This window comes from Triturus cristatus, chromosome 6 (assembly GCF_964204655.1).
Source record: "Triturus cristatus chromosome 6, aTriCri1.1, whole genome shotgun sequence".
Lineage (NCBI taxonomy): Eukaryota > Metazoa > Chordata > Amphibia > Caudata > Salamandridae > Triturus > Triturus cristatus.
In genome coordinates, this window is record NC_140589.1 from 1283013656 (window position 1) to 1283037469 (window position 23814).

The window sequence follows — 23814 nt, forward strand, 5'->3', positions numbered from 1 at the left end:
CGGGGGAGAAATGGAGGCCTGCGCTTGTGAGTCTGTGACGCGAGAGTCCCGACTCTGTGGCGTGGCCTTGACTGCTCGTGCGTGACTACTTCCGACAGCGACGTGCGCAAGCTGCTCCCTGCAAAAACTGGTCGAGGGCTGGGAGTCTGTTCATAAAGGAGACTGGATCACGTAGGGCGTGTGTGTTGTACAACGTCCAGCGCCATCTTCTGGTGAGCCGCAGAAGCAATGCTGTGTGAGCACGGCGGATATGTGTATGTGAATGTTCCAGCGTGGCGGGCAGACTGACATGTCTACTCAGTTACTGCATTGTTCAGTGCACACTTTTTTTAAATTCTGTTCTGTTCAGTGTAGTTGTTGAGGTCTAACGTGTGGTAGAGATATTCTGCGGATGTTACAGACCGGAGTCTTTATATACCCCACACAAACACACTGGGACCATTGTGTTAAGATGCGATTGATTCACGTTTTAGGAACGCTACCCAATACCTTCACTTTTTTTGTTTTCATTATTGGACATTATTTGAGTGAGCCATTTTTTATTGTGATTATTAAGTTTGTTTAAACGTTGATCTTTTAACACCAAATATTTTCTACATTGGAAAGTGAGTAGTACTTTGTTTGCGATGTATATGCAGCAATAGTTGCATTGGCAGAATTGTCTAACCACTAATGGGAGTCTCACCTCTTGGGCCCTCTGCCCCCAATCTGGTGAAGTTTCATACAGCAGTAGAAGGATACTAGAAAAAAAAAATGAACTCGACCCATTTCTTCACGTGCGGTACAAAGGCAAGCAGTATTGGCTAATTCTGTAGGCGAACAAAACATTTTTAACACTGTTGACTTAATTTAGATTCATGGTTTTCTGGGGCTGGTAGTTTCCCATCTTTTACTCTTGGCTTGAGGTCCAGCTATATTTCCTAAACAGAAGCTTGTTTGATCCGGCCCATTTTACATTATGGGCTTTATTATATGTTAATATAATGTTCAAAATTATCCGATTTACAACGTGCAGTGTTGCCGATGCTCCGGCGAGGTCTCTGCTAACAATGTACCGCATTGTGTTCTCGGTTAGCAGTAGTAGCAAGCCTCTAGAGAGATGTTAAACAAAAATCTAGATTTATATTCAGGTGAGGCACTGGGCTTTAAGCACTTATGCCGCCTTGCCGACACCCCTTCATGCCACATCTAAACACGCTCCCTCCGACATTTGACAGTCTCGTTTCCACTTTGCATGAGTAGGCATGCGGATGCTTTTTGTGCAAGTAAAAGAATAACCTATTGGGCGCAGTCTACCATATAAAGTCTCTTGGTGCTGTTCTTATTCAAAAGCATAGAAAAATAGGTTTTTATGTCTGACTAGAACCTGATGAACAAAGGTAAAAGGCTACATTTCAGAGGAAGGGTATTTAGTAAAACCGGGCAGGTGACTAAAACGCCTTCTACCTGGGTTTTCAAACTTAAACCTAGGCATGAACGTAAATGGCTAAATCATGATTATCTAGGGCAGAGGTCTTCAAACTTTTGGATGCCAAGACCCCCCTGTCAACATTTTGAGGCGTAAGGACCCCCTCCTGACAAAAATGTCTAAACCTGTTGACTAAATTGCGTGGGATGAAAATGTAAATGAGGTTATGTGATGCCGCGTATTTTGGGATAGCATTGCTTCATTATTTTGATATTTCTAACACAGTAACGCTGAGGAAAGATTTCACCCAATCAGTACCCATTTTTAACCAAAATACAGCAATTATCATCAGAGATTTCTAGTCAACCTTTGTGAAGGGCCTTCCACTCTGCAGCAATACGTGCTGCCACATTAGAAGCTCACCTGGCCCTGACCGGAAGAAGCAGGGGTCCCTTAAAACCCTGGTGGTTTTGTGTAGAGTTAAGCCGTTTACCCATGCAGCTTTCCTCTCACCCCCTCCCTTCCATCCCTCTCTCCTCTCCTAACCCCGGATCCCTCTCACTTTGCAGGTCATTTTCTTTCACCCCTTTTTACAACTTCTGAACTCTCCCCATTCAACCTCACTTCACCTTTAATCACCTCTTGCCATTCTGTCCTTTCACTGCCCTCATCTCTAACAGTCTCTCACATTTATCTCATGGCCTCTCTGGCCCTGTCACCTCCCGTGCCCCTCAGCACTTCTCATTCACCTCGTCTCTTCATTCAAATTTTTGTCTATTTGTATCTTACACCTCTCCAGTCCCCCCATTCCTCTTTCGCATCTCCCCTTTGTTCTAACAGAAGCCCTCACCTTTGGATCACACTCACTTCTTGCGTGTCCACACTTCTCTTCGGCAATTCACATTTCTCCTCATCCCTGGCCTCTTCAATCAAATTCTCTCACTCCCTTGCTGTCCTCTCATTTTGGGTGCGGATGCAAGTTCAGAATGGGATGAATGAATGTATGATTACTGATGGGCTTGTTTGAGTAAGTTGCATATTGAGTAGTGAGGGGGACAGGTGAGTGAAGTGTCACATGAGTGCAGGGTGAGTAGTGTACTCGTGTGACTGCAGGTTGAGGTATAGTGTGAGCAGGACAAGTGCATTGTGAGTGCAGAGTGATCACTGTGAGTGCAAGGTGAGCGGGTGAATGGTGCAAGTGCATGGTGATCAGTGTGAGTGCATTGTTATCACTGTGAGTGCAAGGTGAGCGTGACAAAGGGCGAGAATGAGGAATGAGTTGTCTGAATGCAGGGTGCATTCCCAGACCCATGAAGTAACTCAGCATGTTATTGACGGGGGCGTAGACTTTAAGATCTAAGTTAAACTATTGCGGCATTAATCGGGGATCGAGGGTGAAGGAAATAAATAATGTGCTGATCCTGCAACAAACTTCCAGTCCTATGGTTAGGGTTACCAGCAGATTATTTTGATGGCCCAGTCGGTACAAAAAAAAGCAGTCACCTAAAGCGGTATTTTCAGCGCTTATCTGTGCATACTTCCCAGGGCCGGCTTTAGTGCTGGTGGTGCCCTGTGCGACAATGTTTGTTGGTGCCCCCCCCCAATGACCACTCCCACCACGGATTCTCTCACTAGCACCCTTTAACAGTGACCAAGTCTCCATAACCCCACACTCTCAGATGCATTGAATTAGTTATATAGTGCCACTCATACCAGTGTAGGGTGTCCGAGCACTTTGCATCACACACACATTACACAGAGACAATCATAAGTGTGTAAATCAGTGTATAGGAAATGTTACATAAGCCAAAGGACTAAAAGTATAGGAGTCACATGTCATCCATACTGGTAGGCAGTATAGTTCAAGAGTGCTTGGTGTGGAGAAGCACAAACTCCGAGTCGAAAAAGAAACAGCATAGTTGGGAGTTTCCTTTAATAATAAGAATTGATTTCTAGCCAAATTAACCCTTTTTGCAACATTAATCAATGGTCTAATAATGTATTCTTTGTAGTGTGCATGCTGTTCTAGGATGAAAGTTAATAGCTCACTATTCTATATTAGGACTTTAAGTTATAAATTGCAAGTAACAAAAGGATGTCTCTTTTGAAAGCAGTAACCTGCTGATCTCTTCACATCATACGCACTCTGTAATCTACTTGGTACACGTTCTTTGCAGCAGGCATATTAACCCTCTGCACTAACTTCACCCAAGTCAAAACCTCAACTATACAACATTCTGATCTCTCTCCAGGAAGATAATTAATCACACAAGTTATCTTGACATTTATGTGAGGCCTGGTAATTGCCGGGGAAAGAAACGCTGCAGCAGGTGCTTCAAAAGCACAATAAACTTTCACACACGGCGCCCCCAGGAAGCCAACTTTGTATTCCTTTCCATGAAATGCATTCTCACACTATCGCAGTGAATGTAAAATCCAAATGTAAGGAATAGGCACAGTGGGGAGCCAGGGGGTACTGGAACCAGCAAAAAAACCTAAGCCTCTGTAACCAGTTTACAAAGGCATGTTAAAATGCAAATGGTCTTTAAAGACCTGTGAAAAAACACGGTGCCGGAGATAGGAATCCAGACACTGCCCAGCTGAGCCCCCAGCAGCTCAAGTTTCACTGCAGCAGCCCGGGCTGAGACACAGGACGGGGGAAGTGTGGGGGGGGGGGGGGGGGCTGAAGCCCTTGGGCCTGGGTAGAAGTGTGACTGGGAAGGCGCGACCCCCTTTGCATCACTCCACGCCCCCCCTGGGGGTCGCACCCCACAGTTTGAAGACCCCTGATCTAGGGCATGACCAGGTGTGCAAGGCGATACCCTCTGGTTTAGAGAGTCGAGTTTTACTGTGTTGGAGTTTAAATATCCAGTATACTAATTTGAATCGGATTCAGTCGGAGACAGAGTACCAAACTAAGTAGTTTACAAGCTCTAAGTGTAAGCCATGCCGAGCTTGTAACACATAATCCTCCTCTTTAAACCGAACCACTGCACGTTCGGCTGCATTTTGTAGCCACCCCTTGCAAATGCTATGGAAATTGTACGCAAGGCATTTGCAGTAAACCATCCTGGAGTTTATCGTGGAACCTACTGCCACAACTTTGTTTCCAAGACAGGAATTGTTTTAAATCTTATTAATAATGAAAAGAGATCTCCACTGCTTTTGATTTAGCCTCCGAACTCACCATGAGAAATGTAGTCCGAACAAACCCTACAATGCACTGGCCTAGTCCAAAAAAGTTGGTCTGCCTGATTCACTCGGAGTGGCTTTCTGGAATTGAGGATGCCAGTAGTGCCTTCATAGCGAGAGCTTCAAGAAGACTGCCCTGAATACAAAAAAAGTTTGCCTGACCATTTCTCGTAAGAAAATCAAACTGGTGAAAAATAGGGGTGAAGTAACAAAATTGCAAATCCTCAAAGAGCGTGTCTCATGTTGCACAATCACACGCCCATCTCGGTGTTAGAAAGGATGGGTTACTTATCTACCCATTAACCTGTTGGGGCTGGCATCTTTGAGATTTAAGAGGTGTTCTTGATCAATACTCATAATTGCATGGAGAAACCTTTTACCCCCCGTTTCCAAACTAACTCCTACATGTAGTATGTAAAATTCTGTACTCTTAAGACTTTTTTGTTTTGAATGCTACTTTTTATTTGTGGGTATTAGATTTTTTTTGAGGAAGTATTATGAGCCTCGTTGAGATTTTTTTTTTTTGTTGATCAGTGCAAGAGGGTTCTTGGGCCAGTTCTCACCCTTTTCAAATTTGGTGCTTTACTTCATATGAATCACTGTCACTCCCACTTCTTTGTGTTTCGCTCTGTGCATCACCATGGAAAAGAGGGCTCCCATGCTGGAAGTTCTTAGAAGTTTACATAGCTAGATCTATTAACAATCTCTGGCTGTAGTTGATGTACACAAATATAGGTCAAACCTATACTGCCATCTCTTTTAGAAAAAATAGGGATTAAAACAATGTGGCATCCGTTTCTTTACTAGAAGTATGCCTTTGATGGCACACTCATGGTCCTCTCTGCATGTTATGTAGCAGCACTGTGAACATAGATTCTGCGGTAGAGTCCAGCTTGAGCAAGGACAAATCCACCAGTGCCTTTTCTGTTTGAGAATTGTTCTCCATTTTCTGTTGTAGCCACTATTTTGGCATTGTATTTAGAAGTTTGGTCACCATTATTGACATGGATGGAGATGAAATTGTTACCTGCTTCCTCAGCTATACCTTCGAATCTTAGTTGGTTACACCTTCATCCTCCCTTTGCTTGAGAGAAATGTCTGCCTTCCCTACATGGCGTTCGTGATATGGGGGAAAATGATCTGTCTAGGAAGTGGTAGGTAGCTAAGGTGTGTTGGCAATGGATATTACGCGATGGTATGATCTGAGACCACTGCACCCAAACCTAGAAAAATAAGAAAGCAGTGAGGCAGAAAAATCAGAGAACAGTGAATTTTCAGTGACCCTTAACTAATCTCCGAGCTGACTCTGTGAAATCATTCTGTTAACTTTTCTTTAGGGATGACTCGTTGCAGATTATGACTTAAGTGCATCATTATCATTCTGGTTACTTTGTGTCCAATTCGGTAAAGTGCCTATGCTGCTCAGCTCATGCCGATGACCCCAGGACTTCATCTGCCCGTCTTCAAATTATTAAGGATAACCAGTCTAAATGCTACCTGGGATGATTGTCACCTGCAGCTTCATGGTTTGGGAAATATACTTGATTGCTTTCTTAATCAAATTAGTTTCTGATGCAAAATGTAATTTGCTTGTTATAAGGCAATATAGTTTAAATTGATTCTGATTTGGTGTTCAGTGCAGCCATTTTTTATTCCAGTTCATGACACATGTAATGTTAAGAAGTTTGTAATCAGCATTTAACTTGTTTCTTTGCAGGCAGAAGGAGAGGACAGCCTTAAGAAGATGCAATTAATGGAGCTAGCAATTCTTAATGGCACCTACAGAGACGCCAACATCAAATCACGTAAGAGTGACCGCCTTCCTGCCATCCAATCAGGAGCAAGCCCTTTTAACCTCAAGTTCCGCAGCTCTCCCACAGAAGCAAACATGTATACAACCCTCTTTTCAGACATGCGTATCTTTTTGAAGAAGCAATCCCACTGATATTGATTGACAGCCCAAGCTAGTTGCAAAAAAGCAAACTGTCTAGCTGTATTGAAAACTTTGTAAATATTCAAACCAAGTTGTATTGGAAGCCTGCAATGAAGCAGGCCATTTCTGTTAAAAGAATTCTGAAAGCTTCTTCATAAAGCAACGTACATTTGTTTTTTTCTTTTTGATCTACAGGTGACTCGCTCTCTAAATCATTATTTCTCTTAAGTTCCATATTTATTCATCCTGCTTGCTTGTTTTTGTTTCTCACTTGCTTTATTCCACGTCACATCAGGCATGTTATGAGCCCTTTTTTAGATGTTTTTTTTTTTGTTCACCCTTACTTGATGCGCATAAAAATAGGCCGGTGGGCTGATGGTTGATAGGTTTTGCGTAATGAGATCACGGATGTGCTAATGTGCAGTTCATCAATGGCGCTTGTATTCAGTGTGAGGTTTCAAAAAAACCACCTTTCTCTGCAATAGGAAACCCCATGTTTTTCTTGAAATCCTAACCTACAGTCCTGCATACATTTGAATAAGCTTATTTTTAAAAATGTCAATATTCTAGTGACTGACTGCTGATGGTTTTACCCATTCAGTTGTCATAGTACATGAAACTTACAAAACACATTTTTTCACTTTTAGTTTTTTCGGATTTTTCACTATTATATTAAACCCATAAGGTAATCTTATTCCCTTCCGATTATTTAAATTAAAATCTCACCTGTACAGCAGGATCGCTTAGCATTTTGGGGGAGATGGTTGGACAGAGGAGGAAGGCAAAAGGTGTGAGAAACCTGACTGTCGTACTGACATTTTGTTAATTTGGTTTCGTTCTCCTTCTAACTTTGGCTCCTCCTAAGGTCTCTTCCGTGACGGTCACTATGATATATATAGAGATTTGGTTTGTCGCAAAGATCCGTAGCAGTAGCTCGATGCGGGCTACTAATATAGCCTTATATCCCGCCGTAGCGGGCTACACCGGCTATTAAAGGCCTGAGCCGAAGGCAAGGGACTTTAACAAGGTAGCGGGCCTTTAATAGCCGGTATAGCCCTGTTATGAAGGGCTAAAGGCTATTAGAACATTCTGCCCTCTAGTGGCAGAATGTTCTAACAAATAAAACAAAGGTCTCTTGAAGCTCGCATGGAGCACTCCATTGTCTACAATGGAGCTCCCAACATTCCAATGTTCTAATTCCAAATGATTCTCCAGTGCATTCAGTTTGTTTTCAATGTTCTGTCTGCTTGGCAGGATTTAACAGAAGTGAAAGAGTGGTTAGCTCCTACTAACTTCTGAAGCCATTCTTAATTGTTTGCCAAAGTTAAGCCCCTCTTGAAGCATTGCTTTTGGGTAGGGATTAGTGACATAGTGCAGATGGACTGCACCTCCATGCCTTACAGAGTTCCTGGCTAATGTAAACCTTGAGCTTCACCAGAAAAGCCTGAATCCTGCTTCGTTTAGTATATTATTGCCACATTTGATAGTTCCACTGCTGCGCCCTTCAAAAAGGAACATGTAATCTGAATACAAACCCCATTGATAATGCGCTTGCTTTGTTTATGAACAATCTTGCAAAGATCATAAATGGCACTCATTTGGTACAATTCTGCGCTTGTGATTGCTACAGTTGCTGTCAATTATGCATCTTTTGAGACTTTTCCTTGCACCCACCTCTATATTGCAACCTTATCAGTTGTATTTCTTATTGCATAGGCTGATGGTATTCAGTTGTAGTTCTTGCTAGTTTTTCCATTTTGTGCGACTTAACGCAGTGCACTATTTGGGCATGTGTTTTTTAGCTTGTGCATGTTTTGACTTAATCACACTTGTAAATAGGAAAGCTGTAATCATATATCTATATATATATATATATGTGTGTGTATTGAGCTTTGCACTTGGTGTGGTCAGTGCATGAACTAATGGTTTTCCTTCATTTTTCTCCCCCCCCCTTTCTTTTGTCCCGAATTGCTTCTAAATTGTGTACTGCTGTACTGCTGTCTCTGTACCTCTTTCTACATTTCTTTGCTTACTGTAGCAGCCCTTGCCTTTTCTCTTGCAGCCACAGCCCAGGCCCCACGGATTATTACCGGGCCTGCGCCCGTTCTCCCACCTGCTGGCATGCGTACCCCTACGCCTGCTGGCCCTACCTTAATGCCTTTGATCAGACAAATACAGACCGCTGTCATGCCAAATGGAACTCCTCATCCAACTGCACTAGTTCCACAAGCACCTGAAGGTGGTTTAATCTACACGCCGTATGATTATCCTTACACATTGGCACCAGCTACGTCAATTCTTGAGTACCCCATCGATAGTAGTGGTGTATTAGGTAAGTGTTTTTAAAAAAAAACACAAATTAGCACTACTTTTGTTCACACAACTTTACTTCTTTGCCAGGTTTTAGAAGAAAAATTTTTTAGTGTGGTTTTTATTTTTGATTAATTTTTACTTGTGATTAATTGTAGTGATGCCCTATAAGAAATTGATGTTGGGAGCGATAGTTATTCAGTCACTCTTGCATTGGGGAGAAATGTAATTATTCCAAGGTTAAAACACGTATCGGTCATAAGCCTTGTCCGCACAAACCATAGAAACTTATCGAGCCAGATAGGTTACATAAGTTACACACTATAGTTTAAAGCATAGTCCAGCAATAAACGCTGTGATTGGTTAGAAATCAAGTGTTGCTGCCAGCAGACCATGAGTGTAGCCAGAAAACCCTAGTGAAGGTTTAAAGGTGTACACCATCAGAGGTAAGGTGGAGGCCTTACCACATACAATCCAAGTTTGACCTAAATCTGAAAATGTGGTTCTGAGATTGGGAAATGTCGGCTAGTGGGTAGAAAATATGGGATTTTGGTAGATGCACGCAGTTACTCATTTGTATGAAAAGCTAGAGCAGCCTACGTTCTTGAAAGATCACCGTGCGTACAAAACTGGAAGGGGCCAAAAAAAGATTCCTGTACTCTTATGCTGATTGAACCGGGGTTTCAATGGACAAATGTTCTTTTGATCAGTTTCTCAGTTTAGCTGCAATAGCACTCCAGGCACAAGTATAGATTTGCTAAATCTTTTACGTGTTATTACCTCAGTGGCACGAGATATGCCTCCCTTCCTCACTGTCTATATCAATTGATACAAATAAATGCCTGCAATGAGGCCCTGAGCCATTCCGCTAGCTCTTTCCTAGCCTTTTGTGTATGGTATGGGCATATATGGAAGAAACCCAACTTCCACCCTTTGTGTTCCTAACACTGAACATTGGCTGTCAACAGTTCAAGAATGAGTTGGTATTACTCTGCACTCAGCCTATTGAGTCTTGAGTTTTTGGTCAAATGGACAGGTGGTAACGCCGTTCTTTTGATCGATTCTAAGGCAAATATTCTAAAGCAATGTATCCTCGAGGTAAATATTCTAAAGCAATGGATCCTCGAGGTGAAGATTCTAAAGCAATGGATCCTCGAGGTAAACATTCTAAAGCAATGTGTATTCGAGGTAAAGATTCTAAAGCAATGTATCCTCGAGGTAAAGATTCTAAAGCATTGGATCCTCGAGGTAAAGATTCTAAAGCATTGGATCCTCGAGGTAAAGATTCTAAAGCAATGGATCCTCGAGGTAAAGATTCTAAAGCAATGGATCCTTGAGGTAAAGATTCTAAAGCATAGTATCCTCGAGGTAAAGATTCTAAACCAATGGATCCTCTAGGTAAAGATTCTAAACCAATGGATCCGCAAGGTAAAGCATTGGATCCTCGAGGTAAAGATTCTAAAGGATTGGATCCTCGAGGTAAAGATTCTAAAGCAATGGATCCTGGAGGTAAAGATTCTAAAGCAATGGATCCTGGAGGTAAAGATTCTAAAGGAATGGATCCTTGAGGTAAAGATTCTAAAGGAATGGATCCTCGAGGTAAAGATTCTAAAGCATAGGATCCTTGCGGCAAAGATTCTGAAGTATTGGATCCACTTAGCAACAGGTTTTGTAAGGGCGGCAACCTTTCTGTAACTGTTTCCACTGATGTGTTTCTTCATTTAGGATCGATAGTTTCTCAACTCCCTCCAGAGCACAAGGAGTGGTTGCTTGTAATTGAGGAAAACAAAGTAGTGCAAATAAGACCGCTTAAGTATCTTGGGGCAGTGCAATAAAAAGTGGAGCTAATGATATCTGCAGTCACCGCGCAGAAAGCAGCGTGATTCTCAAATCCTCCTTGCGGCATACAAATATTGGCCATAGTTTATTATACTACTGTTGCAGGTGGCGTTTTTGCTCACTGCAAAGCAGGAGTGGTCACTTATGTGACATTCGAGGCAATTTCATTGTTCTAATTGTTAGTGTCTGCCACTATGTCTAAAATCAGGAAACTTCTATTTTGTTGCCAGCTTACAAAAAGTCCATCGTTTCTGGTCGACTTACTAAATAAAGTAACATCTCTAGTAGACTATGTGCACTGCTCTAAAAAAAAAAAAAAGCGCGGAGTGTTGTGATCGCTAAGTTCCAGTGCTTCAAGACTGTAAATTGTGAATCTTCAATAATTCTCTAAAAGTTGTCCTCTGCGACACACAAGTTCTGAGTCCCTCAGTACAAAGCAACCGTCAAACCATCCATTGTGCATTGTTCATGTGGTGATTTTGCTGCTTGCGGTATTGGCTTTGATATGTTCTATGAGTCATCACTGCATATCAAGTAGGGTTTCACTTGGTGAACGCTGCAAGATTGCAAGTGAATTTGCAAGGATCAACTGTATTTCACTACAGCTCTAACATAAAAAGTTAAAAGTGCGGACTACTTCTGCAACTAAGGTCTGAGCAACGCCATAAATGCACAACTGCATTTTCATTTTTTTTTTTTTTTTTTTAGTTCAGGCTTCATTTTCCCTGCTCTGCAGTGGATTTCCAGCATAAAGCACAACACCTACTTAAGACAAGGCCTAGTCGAAATTAATCCGTGACGTTCAGATATTTTATTTTGCAGTGGCATGTTATTTTTAAATTCTTGCATTTCGATTGTTTGACAGTTCTACATTATTGACCATTGCTTTTAAGCTTCTGCATGTTTTACAGGGGTATCAGCTAGGTGTTTTCATAATAGAATTGCTAACTTTAATTAAATGCAAAGGAGTTAAAACAATAGCTTGGTTGGCCTGTTGGTAATTAGTTTCACAGCTGGCTTATGGTCCTGCATGAAGCATATGAGAGCCTTCTGTGTAATTTAACTACATCGTTATTTGCGTTTGACTCGGCCAATTGAGGACTAGAATGAAAGAACAGTTTGAAGAAACCCCACTTTTCTGCCCTTTTCATAAGACCCAGAGTTGTCTTTTCTAGGGCTACTGAGATTTTATGGGTTCCTTTTCTTTAAATGAGCAGTGCATTGCCAGGTAATTCACACAAGAAACTGGAGTAAGAATCTCGGGGGTTATTTCATTGCCTAAATATAACCTTAGTTTGTATACTCTCACTCGGGAATACAAAGTAAAATTCAGATCTTAAAAATGCATGAATCCACATCCTGGGCTAAGTGGTCTTCAGTATCGTGGCCAGTGACTGAATTCCCCACAATCTGGTTATATGTTACACAGCCTAGGCGATGTTAGCAATGCACGAGAATAGCTTTCATTTGACCTACTGTGCATATTACAAAAAGAAAACTCTGTCTGTAACAAGGGTATCCTATTCAACCCTGTTTACTATGTAGGTTTGATTAAAGACTTGGGAGTTTGAATGGTTTCAAAATAGAGCTCTGGCTTTTCCATAGATCCATGCTTGAATGTACTCCCCTCCAGTAGCAGGACCTGCCAACCTATTTATGTCTTCTCCATTATATGTACACTGTGCCCATATTTCAGCACTTGCTGAAATTTGTTTCCATCTCTTGAACTGTATACAGTCCTTTTTAATCTTAAGTTTTTTAAAACCGCACTTGGTTAATACACTAACAGAGGGCACTATTTACACCGTGGTCTGTAGCACAGAATAACGTAAAACGAGTTGTATTTATTTGTTTATAGTGTCTTTTGAAGATGCACTACTTGGTTGCAGATACTTCCAGTTTCTCATACTCAGCTTGCTAGCGTTTAAGTGGCACGTATCTCGCACTAATTTGTTCTTCCAGGTGCCCGTTGGTAAGGTACACACTGTGTTAGGTCTGGCAGTTAAAAGCATAATTTCCCGTTTTAACTCCTAAAAGAAACTTTGCTGTAATTCACTCTGTTGGTGTTTGTTTCTGTAACAGAAAGCAAACTTGGCATATAACTTTAATATTACTTGGGTTGGAAGTGCCTTTGCTTGGGTTGCTGTAAATCTGTAGTTTTCAAGATATTTGCATTACAATAATGTGTTGGTGGGCTTGAAGGGATTAATAGTAATATCTGGACTGTTAGTCTTCAGACAAGTCTTCAAACTAAGGCTCGCAGACTCTCACTGGACCTAGATTAAAAAAATAAGTTGTTTTGACAAGGAAGCTTTTAGCATCTGCCATCTATTTCAGGCTCTCGGTGCCCAAGTTGGGTCATCAAAACCCTTAAAACACTTCTACGAATCCTTAATATTTTTTTAAAATACTGTGCTAGGTTTAGTGGCCAGTTTAAACAGTGGGGGTTGGCAGTCGGCGGCAGATCAACAAATGAACACTTGTTTTGTCACATCCCTAGGTGCCCCATGTTGATGGTTCACCATGAAATATACATATCTTTAAAATGCAGTGGTAGGATTATAGAGCAAGCTTATCTAAATTATGCAGCACGTTCTGTGCCAGTAGTATTCTCGTCCATTTGAGCTATATCGGAAAATTGGTAGAGGGCTAATTATATCACAAACACTGCAGCCACAGAATTGCATAAACCCACTGGCCCTCACCAGTGTCCATTGTTTTTAATTAGCAGTTTATTTGTAAAAGGAACATCTAAACATTCTTATTGGTATCCATTGCTGGCTGCAGATTGAATAAAACGACTTTTTGTTTAAACTATGTACCCCGCAAAAGAAAAGTTATATAAAATTACATTACGTGTACTATTGTCCTATATTGCCGTCTCGAAGTTCTGGTGACATTTCGGTGTTTTCACTTGAACCCACTCGATGGCAATAGTGGGCCATATTACACTTTCAGCCGTTAAGCATACAAGGAGATGTGGAACACAATTCGGAGAATGAACTATGACCACATTAGGGAATCACTACCTGATTATACTGGGGAGGGGGGCCTTATGCTCTTCTATCCGCTTTTTCTTTTGTCTGTTGTATTGAATTGTTTAAAAGTGCAACAGATAACCTGGAGAATCCCTACGTACTCTACTGGTGGTCTTTTTCTAGTTTAGCAAAACTCACAGGATATTTGTATGCATTTTATGCCTTTTGAATATTAAATTTGCAGTGTGAAGATCATTGCTTTTCTCTTGGGAATTCATTAGCAAGTAGAATCTGTAAGCCCTTTTCTGAGACTTTACCAGTTTTCACTACATAAGTGCTTCAACAGTCTTACTTTCTAACGTAAGTGTCTGATCATCATCATTTTAATTTGGACATTATTCTCGCAGATCTCCTTTAGCTCAAGAAAGCAAGCCATTAAATGTTTTTTATATTTACTTCAATCAGTAGGTGCACGTTCCTTGCTCTATATGCTGGAACCTGCATCGTTGTAAATTGTAGCTATCTATCACAATACTATTCCTGGAGACAGTCTCGTTAAATTCCTTTTTGGACCTTTCAAGAATGGTGACCATTTTTACCCATTGCTTGATTTAGTCTCTCCATTTTCAAAGTTCTTTTGCTGCCAGTTCAAGAACAGCTTAGTCCAGTAATAGTGAAGATTCTTTTTGCTTAACATATTTTGTTTTAGCTCTACTTCTCTTGCCTGTTGTTGATCTCTTTGAATGTGGAGTCACTTAAAGAACATTTTAGAAGATAATTGTTACTTTGCCCAGTAGCCATGCTCCTTCACGTGCAATTGTTTTCACAAGTAGTGTGACACCATAAACTGCATACACTCTGGTGATGAAGTCTTATGGGTGCACAGAAATCAGTTGATGCGATATCTTTTTGGGAGTTTGTTTGTTACGAGACAGCGGTTTCTAAAGAAACGGTGTTTGGCCATACTACGTTCTTAATCTGCACTATGCAAAATGTTGCAGTGTCCTGCCATTGGAGGGTAGCACATTTAATTTGGTTCCATGGAAAGACAACTCGTAAGGGGAGAAGTGTTTACTAATATGTTCCATAGTAAGGGGATAGTTTCTGAAAATTCACGTTTTCAATGGTGACTAATTGTATTCCCTTCCTTTTATCTTTAGGTATGGCTTTCCAAACAAAAGGCTAAGAATGAATACAAGAACGGTCTTAACTGAACCCTCATCTGACCTGAATTAAATACATGCTTAGTTTCAGCAGCCTTTTGAGGAAAAAAACAAGCTTAATCTAGCAGTCAGTGACTTACTTGCACTTACATTTTTGTTTTGCACATGGACATAAAAACAATGTGGTTCATAGTGATTTGGGTTAGTCTGTGTCATAAAGTAGCAGTTCTGAGTGCCTAGTATGCTGACTGCAAAGAGTCCTCCACTGTGCGCTTTACTAATCGCCTAATTCATTGCTGTTCATGCTTACTTCACGTTTAAAACCACAATCTTTAGGCATGAAAAATTGTTTTGAAACCTTCCTAAACAATGCAAACAACTGGAAGTCGTCTTAAAGTTAATAATAATCAGTATTAAAATACATTTCAAGTTTTCCTGTTGCAGGAAAATGCACTTCAGTGAATAATGTGACTAGTAAAGCTCAAATTTGAGTCTAAACAATTTCAGATTTGGGATTTGTGAATACATGTATCAAACAGGTTAAGGCCAGGAGGTATGAAATGAACGCAATATTAATCTTCACAGATGACTCCATGTATTACGGATTGAGACTACTGTGCCTTAACTTGATTTTTTTTTTTTTTTTAAAAGGATCATGTTCAACCCAGTTTTGTAAAAACCTGCTGTTAATGTCGTCTCTTTTCCTTGTGAATGTTTTCTAACTTTGTCTTGATAATTGCAATTTAACTAGGTGCGGTGGCTACTAAAGTTCGAAGGCACGATATGCGGGTCCATCCTTACCAAAGGATTGTGACCGCAGACCGAGGTTAGTTTAGTTCTGCAGTTCTTGTTTAAGAAATGCTATGCCTGTAAATGACCTTTACAGCACCACAGCTGATTCAATTAAACATGTACTTTTTCCCATTGCCTTTCCTCATACCTTTTGACTTTTAAGGAAGATTTTTTTTATTACCAATAAACTTAATAAACCATCGTTTATGTATACTCATTTCAAACCTGTAAGGTTTTGTTTTGGAAACCTATTAATAAAAATCTGCATACACCACGGTATTCAAACCTGGTTTGCTTGTTAAAAGTTCATTTCAATTCTTCCTTAATTGAATTGAAGATGAGGAGCTAGGGAATGGGATAAGGTCAGTTTTTAAGTGTATGAACTATGGATTGTAACACATTTCAAATTAATCAGCTTAGTGTTGCAAAGTGAAGCGGATGTATGCTTAATGAGAGCGAACTTGAGGAATCCTGGCCTCCTGTTTGTCTGGAGAAAACTGAAGATTTGATTTCCTCTCTCTGTTCCATTAAACTGTTTAAGCCACTGGATAACTGTAAAAATAAGATGCACTTTCTGAAAAGCTACGTGAATCTGCACGCAAAAGACTGTGAAGATGACTTCAAATGTTGGTTGGATCTAGCTCAATCGGTAGTCTTCTCTTCCACTTGGTGTCTTGCCAAAATGAGTTATTTGATCTCCATTTGCTGCTAAACTCCAATTACTGAAGGCAAAATGACTTTTGAAGTTCGACAATGAGACGACTTACATTTAACTGGGCATCTTTAGCCGCTGACTTACCATCCACCTGCTGGAAAAGAAGTCTTCATTTTTCTCTAGCGAGCAACTCCTTGCCACAAATTATTTTCTTGGAACCACCAGCAATCTACTTAAGTTTAAGGAAGAACTTATGTAATGGATCTAGACATGTTGAACTTAATACTCATCACAAAAATTAACATATCCAGTGCAAACTCTTATTCTATTTGGTGGGAGCTTGCAGTCACATTAATGTCAGTGCTTATGTAGCTTTCATTTAAATGAACCCTGCAGGAATGAACCTTTTACATACATTGTTTTGTACTGGAATGGCAACTATTGTCCTGTTCTTCCAATTTCCATTTTGAATCCAATTTATACTTCATATTTGAAGAGACACTATCACCAAGATGATGGCCTTGATCAAGGTAGCCTAAATCTTCTTTTAGTGTAGGCTAAGCATTCATGCTTCGGTGCCTGAAACACAAGTGGGTAACCACAAGGAGACCCATTTGGCAGTGAATTGTGGTGTGACCGTTACTGCCACTGACATTTACCTTGTATGTCCCTGCCTAACCGATGAAAATGGTGAGAAAACCTCAAAGTAGCTTCACACCATATTAGGGAGAAATGTATTAGTCTGCCCCATTACAATAAAATCATGTTTGCCAGCTTGGTGAATTCCCACTGCTGGCTAAAACGTTGTAAAGAAAAAAATTCCCTTTTTTTCTTTTTGCCAGCACCATCTCTTCAGTATTGGATCGAATAAAGAGGAAGCCATGCTGGCAAGGAATAAGGTATTTAAGTGTTTTTTGTTTCGCCAGTAGGGACAGACACAAATTGCTCTGAAAAAATGGCTTCCTTGGGCACGTCTGCCAGCTTTTGCTACCAAGTCAGTGAACATGTGAGGTGATAAATGAACAGAGCACAACAAATTCACCTCCTTTCCCAAGTAGCATGTCTGTTAGGGTGCGCCAGTGCTTTCTACTGCCCACATTGTTTACAGGTGCAGAGTAGACGTTCTTGGCTCTCCTACTATGGAAGCTTGGATTGCTTTGATTGTGCCTACATTTGTAAATATCGTTGTTAATCTACCTTTAGCGCAGTAGTACTATCTTCCAAGTTCAGCTTTGTAATTAACATTGCATTTCAAACAGTCTACATGGATCTGCGTACATTATTTGGTGCTGAATCATTTCCTAACAGATTTTCTTCTTCTGCCCTCTTGCAAAATTGTGACTGTATGATCTGTGTTTTTTGGTCTGGTCACATAATGTAAACGATTCCCTTTACTGGTGTTTGACACTGAAGCTCAACTTCTGAAACAACCATTGTTAAGTTAAACTAGTGAATCACTTCAGGTTTGTTGGCCGAATTTTACTTTGAAAGTAATATATTCCCCAAAGTTGCAGAACTGGCGCTGTGCTGTAGCCAAACAAATTGTAGTCGCAGCGTTCTGATGGCCACATTGTTGCTCTGGGAGGATTATGCTACTGATCACCACACATAAGCACTTCTTTGACCACTGTCATTAAGACTAATTTAGATGCATAATCGTTCCAAACGGCAATACCAACACTGTTGGAAATAGAAAATCATTTTGTCATTTTTACTAACAGTAAAACCCTCACACTTCAGTCTAACGTAAAATGAGTTAAATAGGTTCTGAGTATAGCCAATACTTACTTTTGTGCCAGATATGTTTCTCATAGGGTACATAGGTTTAGCTATCATGCGAAGGCCTTTAAAGCATAAACAGTCATATTTCCCTATGTTCTTATAATACCAAAATGTTTAGAAATGTCCAGAGGTTGACACCTGCAACGTTCCTTAGATACTAAAAATCAGCTGTATAGTACTACAAAACTGAATTTGATTCACAGACTGACTTAATTATAATAAACTGCAAATGGTTTTGCACAGTTATAAGAACCTGTGTGTACTGTGAAGCCCAGGGACTTGGCAGAGGATTTATCACTAACGTACTGGTATCTTGAAAGATGCCACACTTTGAGAACCTACTCCACACAATGCTTGTCGTGGCATAACATTTTTTGTATGTTTTTATACACAACATTCTTTATCACGATAAAAATACATTTTATGGTATCAGTAACCTAATATATTTTATTTCTATTAAGTGATTACAAGTTTCCATATTAAATATTTATATTTCAGTGTTTCTTAAAAACACTAACAGGTTCCAGAACCAAGCATAATTTTCCAGAAATTCAGGGAACGTTTTCATAATTGCAGTAGTTTTATTCCACTCTTGTGGAGTTTACACTTTTTTTTTTTCCTCTCTAGCCTACTCCATGGACATCTTCCTGCCCCTTTGTTTGATATATAAATGTGACCAGGCCACAATGTATTGGTCATTAACTATGCTATCGGTGAATTCATCTTTTTACTGGGTTCGTGTTTTTTGTTTTGTTGTTGGCACAAATCTGACTTTGCACTGAATACCCTTCTCACTTTCATCTCCTCTGCCTTAGTCATAATGGCAACAGTACAAAAAACGATATCAAACCTCAGAAATGGTTAGCTATGACTAAGCTGTTGAACGAGTCTTAAAGAAAAAAAGTACTACTGTTTAGTGGACCAAGTTTGGTGAAGGAGAATATGTGAGAATGATTAAAGAAGGAACAGCTCAAGATCATTGGGAATAACTTTCCACTTGAGAATTTTTTATGATGTTTTACTGTAATTGTTTTTTTATTTTGCAAAAGAAAATAGTATATACAGGTGGCTTCTTAAATATAAAATTATAAAGCAGGAATGTATATGAAATGTCAAATTTTATTGTATTTGCAGAGTATTAGCTTTGAAATTGAAAAGAGGGCTGTTTGTAGATTTAAAATGCCTTATTAGTGTTCATTAGAAATGTCCTCTATTTTTGAATGACTTCAAGCTTTTTACGTATAGAGTTTAAAATGGCAGGACTTTTACAGTGTTTACATGCATTTGAATTTTTATAAGTGTCCTTGTGTAAAATAGAGTTTTCAACTGGAAAATGAAGGCCTGAGCATTGGGCTTGGCCACCTCCTGGTTCCCATGACGATGCTTAATGTCCTAGACCACAGTTTAGTGATTGCTTTGTATCATGAGACCAAGAAATTCCATGTTTGTACATAGAAAATTTGAAAAGCAATAAAAATTTTATTGAACAAAAATCAACCTTGTTTGGCCCATAGTTTATGTTAAACCCAGTTGTTTTTTAACGTCTTGCCATTCTGTAGATTCATTCCTTTTTTAACAACTAGTTATTAATAATCACACCCATCAATATTAATAGTTGCTTCAATGCTTGCACTGGTGCATAGGGAGTACTAATGCTTAATAGCAGTCAGATACTGATCCGTACACTGACTGTTGTCTGTAAATTCTCTTGTCAAGATCGAAAACTTATTTATTTTTGTTTCTCAATTTCCTTGACTGCTACTAACCATTAGTCATTAGGTTTATTTGATTTCTATTTTTCCTGTTAACCAGTTTTGTGGGAGTGGGCTCTTCTTCATGTGTTCAAATCATGATGCTAGTGTGTCATGATTTTATTGCATTCTGTAGACTGTCAATCAGTATGTCAGAATTAAACATGCTTGTTTTTTTTTATTAGTTGTGATTAGTTTTTTCATGTTGTCATTAAGCCGTCACTAGCTGAAACTAATCTCCTCTCTATCTTTTCTTTCTTTTTTTTTGTTATTTTTATTTTTTATTTTAATTTTTTGTTTCTAACCACCCAGCCGCCACCGGCAACTAACCTATGACCTTCTGACCTCTGAACTCTTCACCCAATGATGACCTGACCATGCCTGCCTGCTGATCAGTTAACTGGTAATCGCCTTTGCTTGCCTGACTTCAGTGCAGCGAGCTGAGGCTCTTGTCCGTTCGTCTTACCATCTAACAAAGACACAGATATTGTCCTCCAACTCTGCTTTTTTCCTTTTTCCTGGTTGGGTGAAAGTGGTTCTAGAACATGCACTGAATTGTAGTAAAGCAATAAGGTCCAATTCATCTATCGGCACTGATCACTCGAATCTCATCACGAGCGATTGGTCAGGAAGTCTCATCTAAGAGACTGGGGAGACGGCTGTCCCTCATCCCGACGACAGAGGCAGTTACTGTGAGAGACTTCTAGGAAACTCTTTTTCTTCTCATAGTGGAGTCGAAAGTTCTCTGAATGTACTGTGTGCAATGATGCATCATGCATGAACCTTTTTGGTCAGGGGTGTTACCAGTGAAGGGTGGTTCCAAGAATCAAAAAAAGTATTCAAAATTTGACTTGCAGTGGAGTCACTACAGTGCCCTCACAGGGCTAAAGTTGCAGTCTTTTCATATTGTCTGCCCCCGATGATGTAAGAAATCAAAAATGTGCCATGGGAAAAAATAGATCCAATGTCAAATGATTTTTTTCTAAAAAGTCACTACAACAGCAACAACCTGAGATCAAAGTGCTGAGGCTATTAAGTTTGAGAGCAAGGTACATGCATTATGTGTCACATTACTGGGCAAACTGTTCAAATATTCTTTTTAAAACTCCCTGTATAAAAAGATTACATTAAGGATGTAAAAGCCATGCTTGCCTACTTGCTGTATAATTGTAATGACATTGTAGATAAAGTGTAGTGCATTCAAACACAATGAACAAAAAGTAGATACTTTTACTATACAAGGGTGCTGGTGCAGAAAACAAATATATATTTTTGGAAATGTAGCATTTTATACTTTCAAGTGTTATAAAAAAAAAAGAACAAAGAAAACCCTTTATTTCATGAAATGATTTTTTTTCCTGGTGGTTGTCAAGAAACAAGACCAAAAGAGCCTTTTTGTCTTTTCTTTTTTTTCTATTTTTTAAGCATTGGAATAAGTCTAAAGAAAAGAAAGTGCCTTATTTTCTTCACGGTCATGTAGTTCGGTGTCTCATTTAATCCACTTTTCCCTCAATAAGTTAAATGCATGCCACTCAGTCGCCCAGTACAATATGTGAAAAGAAGTTGTTAAGGAAGAACACGAAAGTGAGAGCAGAGTTGCCTGATCTTTTCCATGTTAAGGCAAGTTTGCCACCTTTTTTTTTTTTAGGGTTTTCTCCAACCCTAATGTGAAATGTAAATGTGGCAAAATATTAATTTTAATTCTGGTCATTTGTTGGACTAAAGTGTGCTTCATCAAACCAATTGTATCAGCAGAGGTCAACAGTTCATGAAATGATTGAACCTCACAGCCTTCCCCATAGACAACCTGTTGTCTTATTTAAAAAAAAAATCCAATTGATTGTCTAGTACGTTGCAAGCATATCAAACGTAAAATGTTTTAGACCCAAATGTTTAAGCTAAAGTTTTAGCCTATTGTGGAAATGGGTCCAACAAATGAAGTGGCATTGGTTTCAACCAAGTCTCAGTAGGAGCATGTATGTGTCTTTGTACCATCAACTTGAACTTTGTCCCCAGTTTAAGGATTCTGCTCTCAAGCAGTTGTCAAACTAGTAGATAAAGCTAACAGAAAGAATACTTCCCCCAAAGATTCAACAAATGGTGCAGTGCCAATCTTGGGGATGATCAGGTAACCACATGTTCTCATGCATGTCAACTTTTGACTTCTGTGAACCTTAAGCTTCCAAGTAAAAAGATCAGTGGTAGGCTCAGGAGGCTAACATTTCAATCACACTTATGTGGTGACTTTAGCAGTCATCTTGTCTCAAGTAGAACAATTTGAGTTTATTTACTATGCAACAGACGTTCATCCTTTTCTATTCAGCTAAATGTCATTTATTGTCCAACCAGCATCGTCTTCCTCTTCAAACACATTGTATTTCACACTAATGCTGTGCCATTTATATATATATTTTTTTTTTACTTTTTTGGTGTCAAACTTGTGGCACTCAAACATTTGAGAAAAGATATGCGAAAATACCAGTATTTGATCCAGTTTCATCTCAACTATGGTAAACCTGGACATTTTGGATGTTTATCAAAGGTCTATTTGAGGGTGAAGGCAGTAGCTATGAAACTGATGTGTAAATGTTTGGTGTGAACAAACCTTTGAAAACTTAGTTGATAAAGATATTTTGGATCAACTTTAAATGAGCATGACTTTTGAAATCTCTGAATGCCTTGGTTCTCAGTATTATCATTCTTTGAGTTTTTTTCTTAACGAAGTATGTAGTTTTAAGACTTTATTTTTCCTGACAGTATTATGTATTTTTGTTTGGGTAGATGGGACGGTCACTTGTATGTAGGCATACAATTGGCATTTGTCTATTCTTTATAATCTAAGTAGAGTCATGCTGTGTATGTACCATAACCAACCTATTGCCTATGAGAACATGTAAGATAATGTATTTACAGCCATTGTTACAAGTTTATAATGTATTTTTCTATCTTGTTTTATATGTATGTTATATAACATTCAAAGGAATTTTTTTCCTGATTGCGAAAAGGATACAAAATGCAAAACCCACAATTTTTGATAACTGAAAATTGCCACTTGTTTTGCAGTACTTTATTATATTGAGTGGTGTCTTTTTGGGCTTTTAGTTAGCTCCTGGATGACTTCATTAGACCTATTTGGATTTTAGTTGGATTTTTACATGGCTTGCATTTTAATTCTTTGGTTCTTTGCTGTTTCTATTAACCCATAGCATTATTTTAATAAATGTTATAATACCAACATACTAACTTCGGACTTTGTCTGTTTATTAACCCGTATCTGTTTAATTCAAATAAATAAAAGACAAACAAATGTTTAGTCTTGAATTACTGGACTAACCCTGAAGAACGTGACCACAGATAACCCAGCGTGATCTGTTTTTGTTGTTTGTCTGCTGATTTTCTGCACAACACTGAGTTTCCTTGCCTTATTCTACCAAATAATTTTTACTTGGGAAGAGATGCCAGTAGAAATGGGAACAGTCACTTTTCAAACTGAGGTTGTAGTCTTGGCTTACCACTTGCATTTCAGTATTTGCATTACTAATTTCACTCTACTTATTCCCTTTTTCTTAAATAATTGCTCTCACCTCAAAGCAAGCTAAGACAGAACCTCAGTAGGTGCATACCATGACTCAAAAGTTTTTAGCCATTTTAAATGATAGTACTACTAGCATACATTTACAGTTGGTACTTTGAAAGTTATAGTATGTTCTTTCAAGTGACTCATTCCAGCACTAGGTAGTCCTCTTGGAATTATGTGCTAGGTCTGCAATATGAATTTCTCTTGATACTTTCCTTTTCTGTGCCGATCCCAGTGAATTTACAAAAGTCAACTAACTATGCAAAATGTTATGTTCTAAGTTTCGGTGTTCTAGTGTCAAGCTAACAGATTTACATTTCGCAAATGTTTTAAAGTTAAAAACGTCTTTTAAAATGTGTTGAGCACCTAGAACTGTAACTTATTTCATTGCAATGTAGAGTAAGTTTCAGGCTTGCTATTTTACTTCCTGATTA

General features: G+C 39.3%; 1 protein-coding gene across 14 annotated transcripts in view; it reads left to right on the forward strand.

Annotated features, from left to right (window-relative positions):
* The window catches only part of QKI (QKI, KH domain containing RNA binding), a 275773-nt gene extending 252727 nt beyond the window's left edge, over positions 1-23046 (forward strand). For 2 of the 14 annotated variants that reach the window (XM_085612232.1, XM_085612238.1), the window contains 5 exons: positions 6318-6405; positions 8596-8865; positions 15575-15649; positions 17113-17169; positions 20116-23046. In XM_085612232.1, the coding sequence (XP_085468358.1) occupies positions 6318-6405; positions 8596-8865; positions 15575-15649; positions 17113-17141 (462 nt within the window). In that variant the 3' untranslated portion in view covers positions 17142-17169; positions 20116-23046. Of the gene's footprint in view, positions 1-6317; positions 6406-8571; positions 8866-14820; positions 15650-17112; positions 17170-20115 lie in introns of all 14 variants that reach the window. The other 12 variants (XM_085612227.1, XM_085612234.1, XR_014963146.1 and 9 more) reach the window with 7 other exon arrangements.
* The last annotated feature ends 768 nt before the right edge of the window (positions 23047-23814 follow it).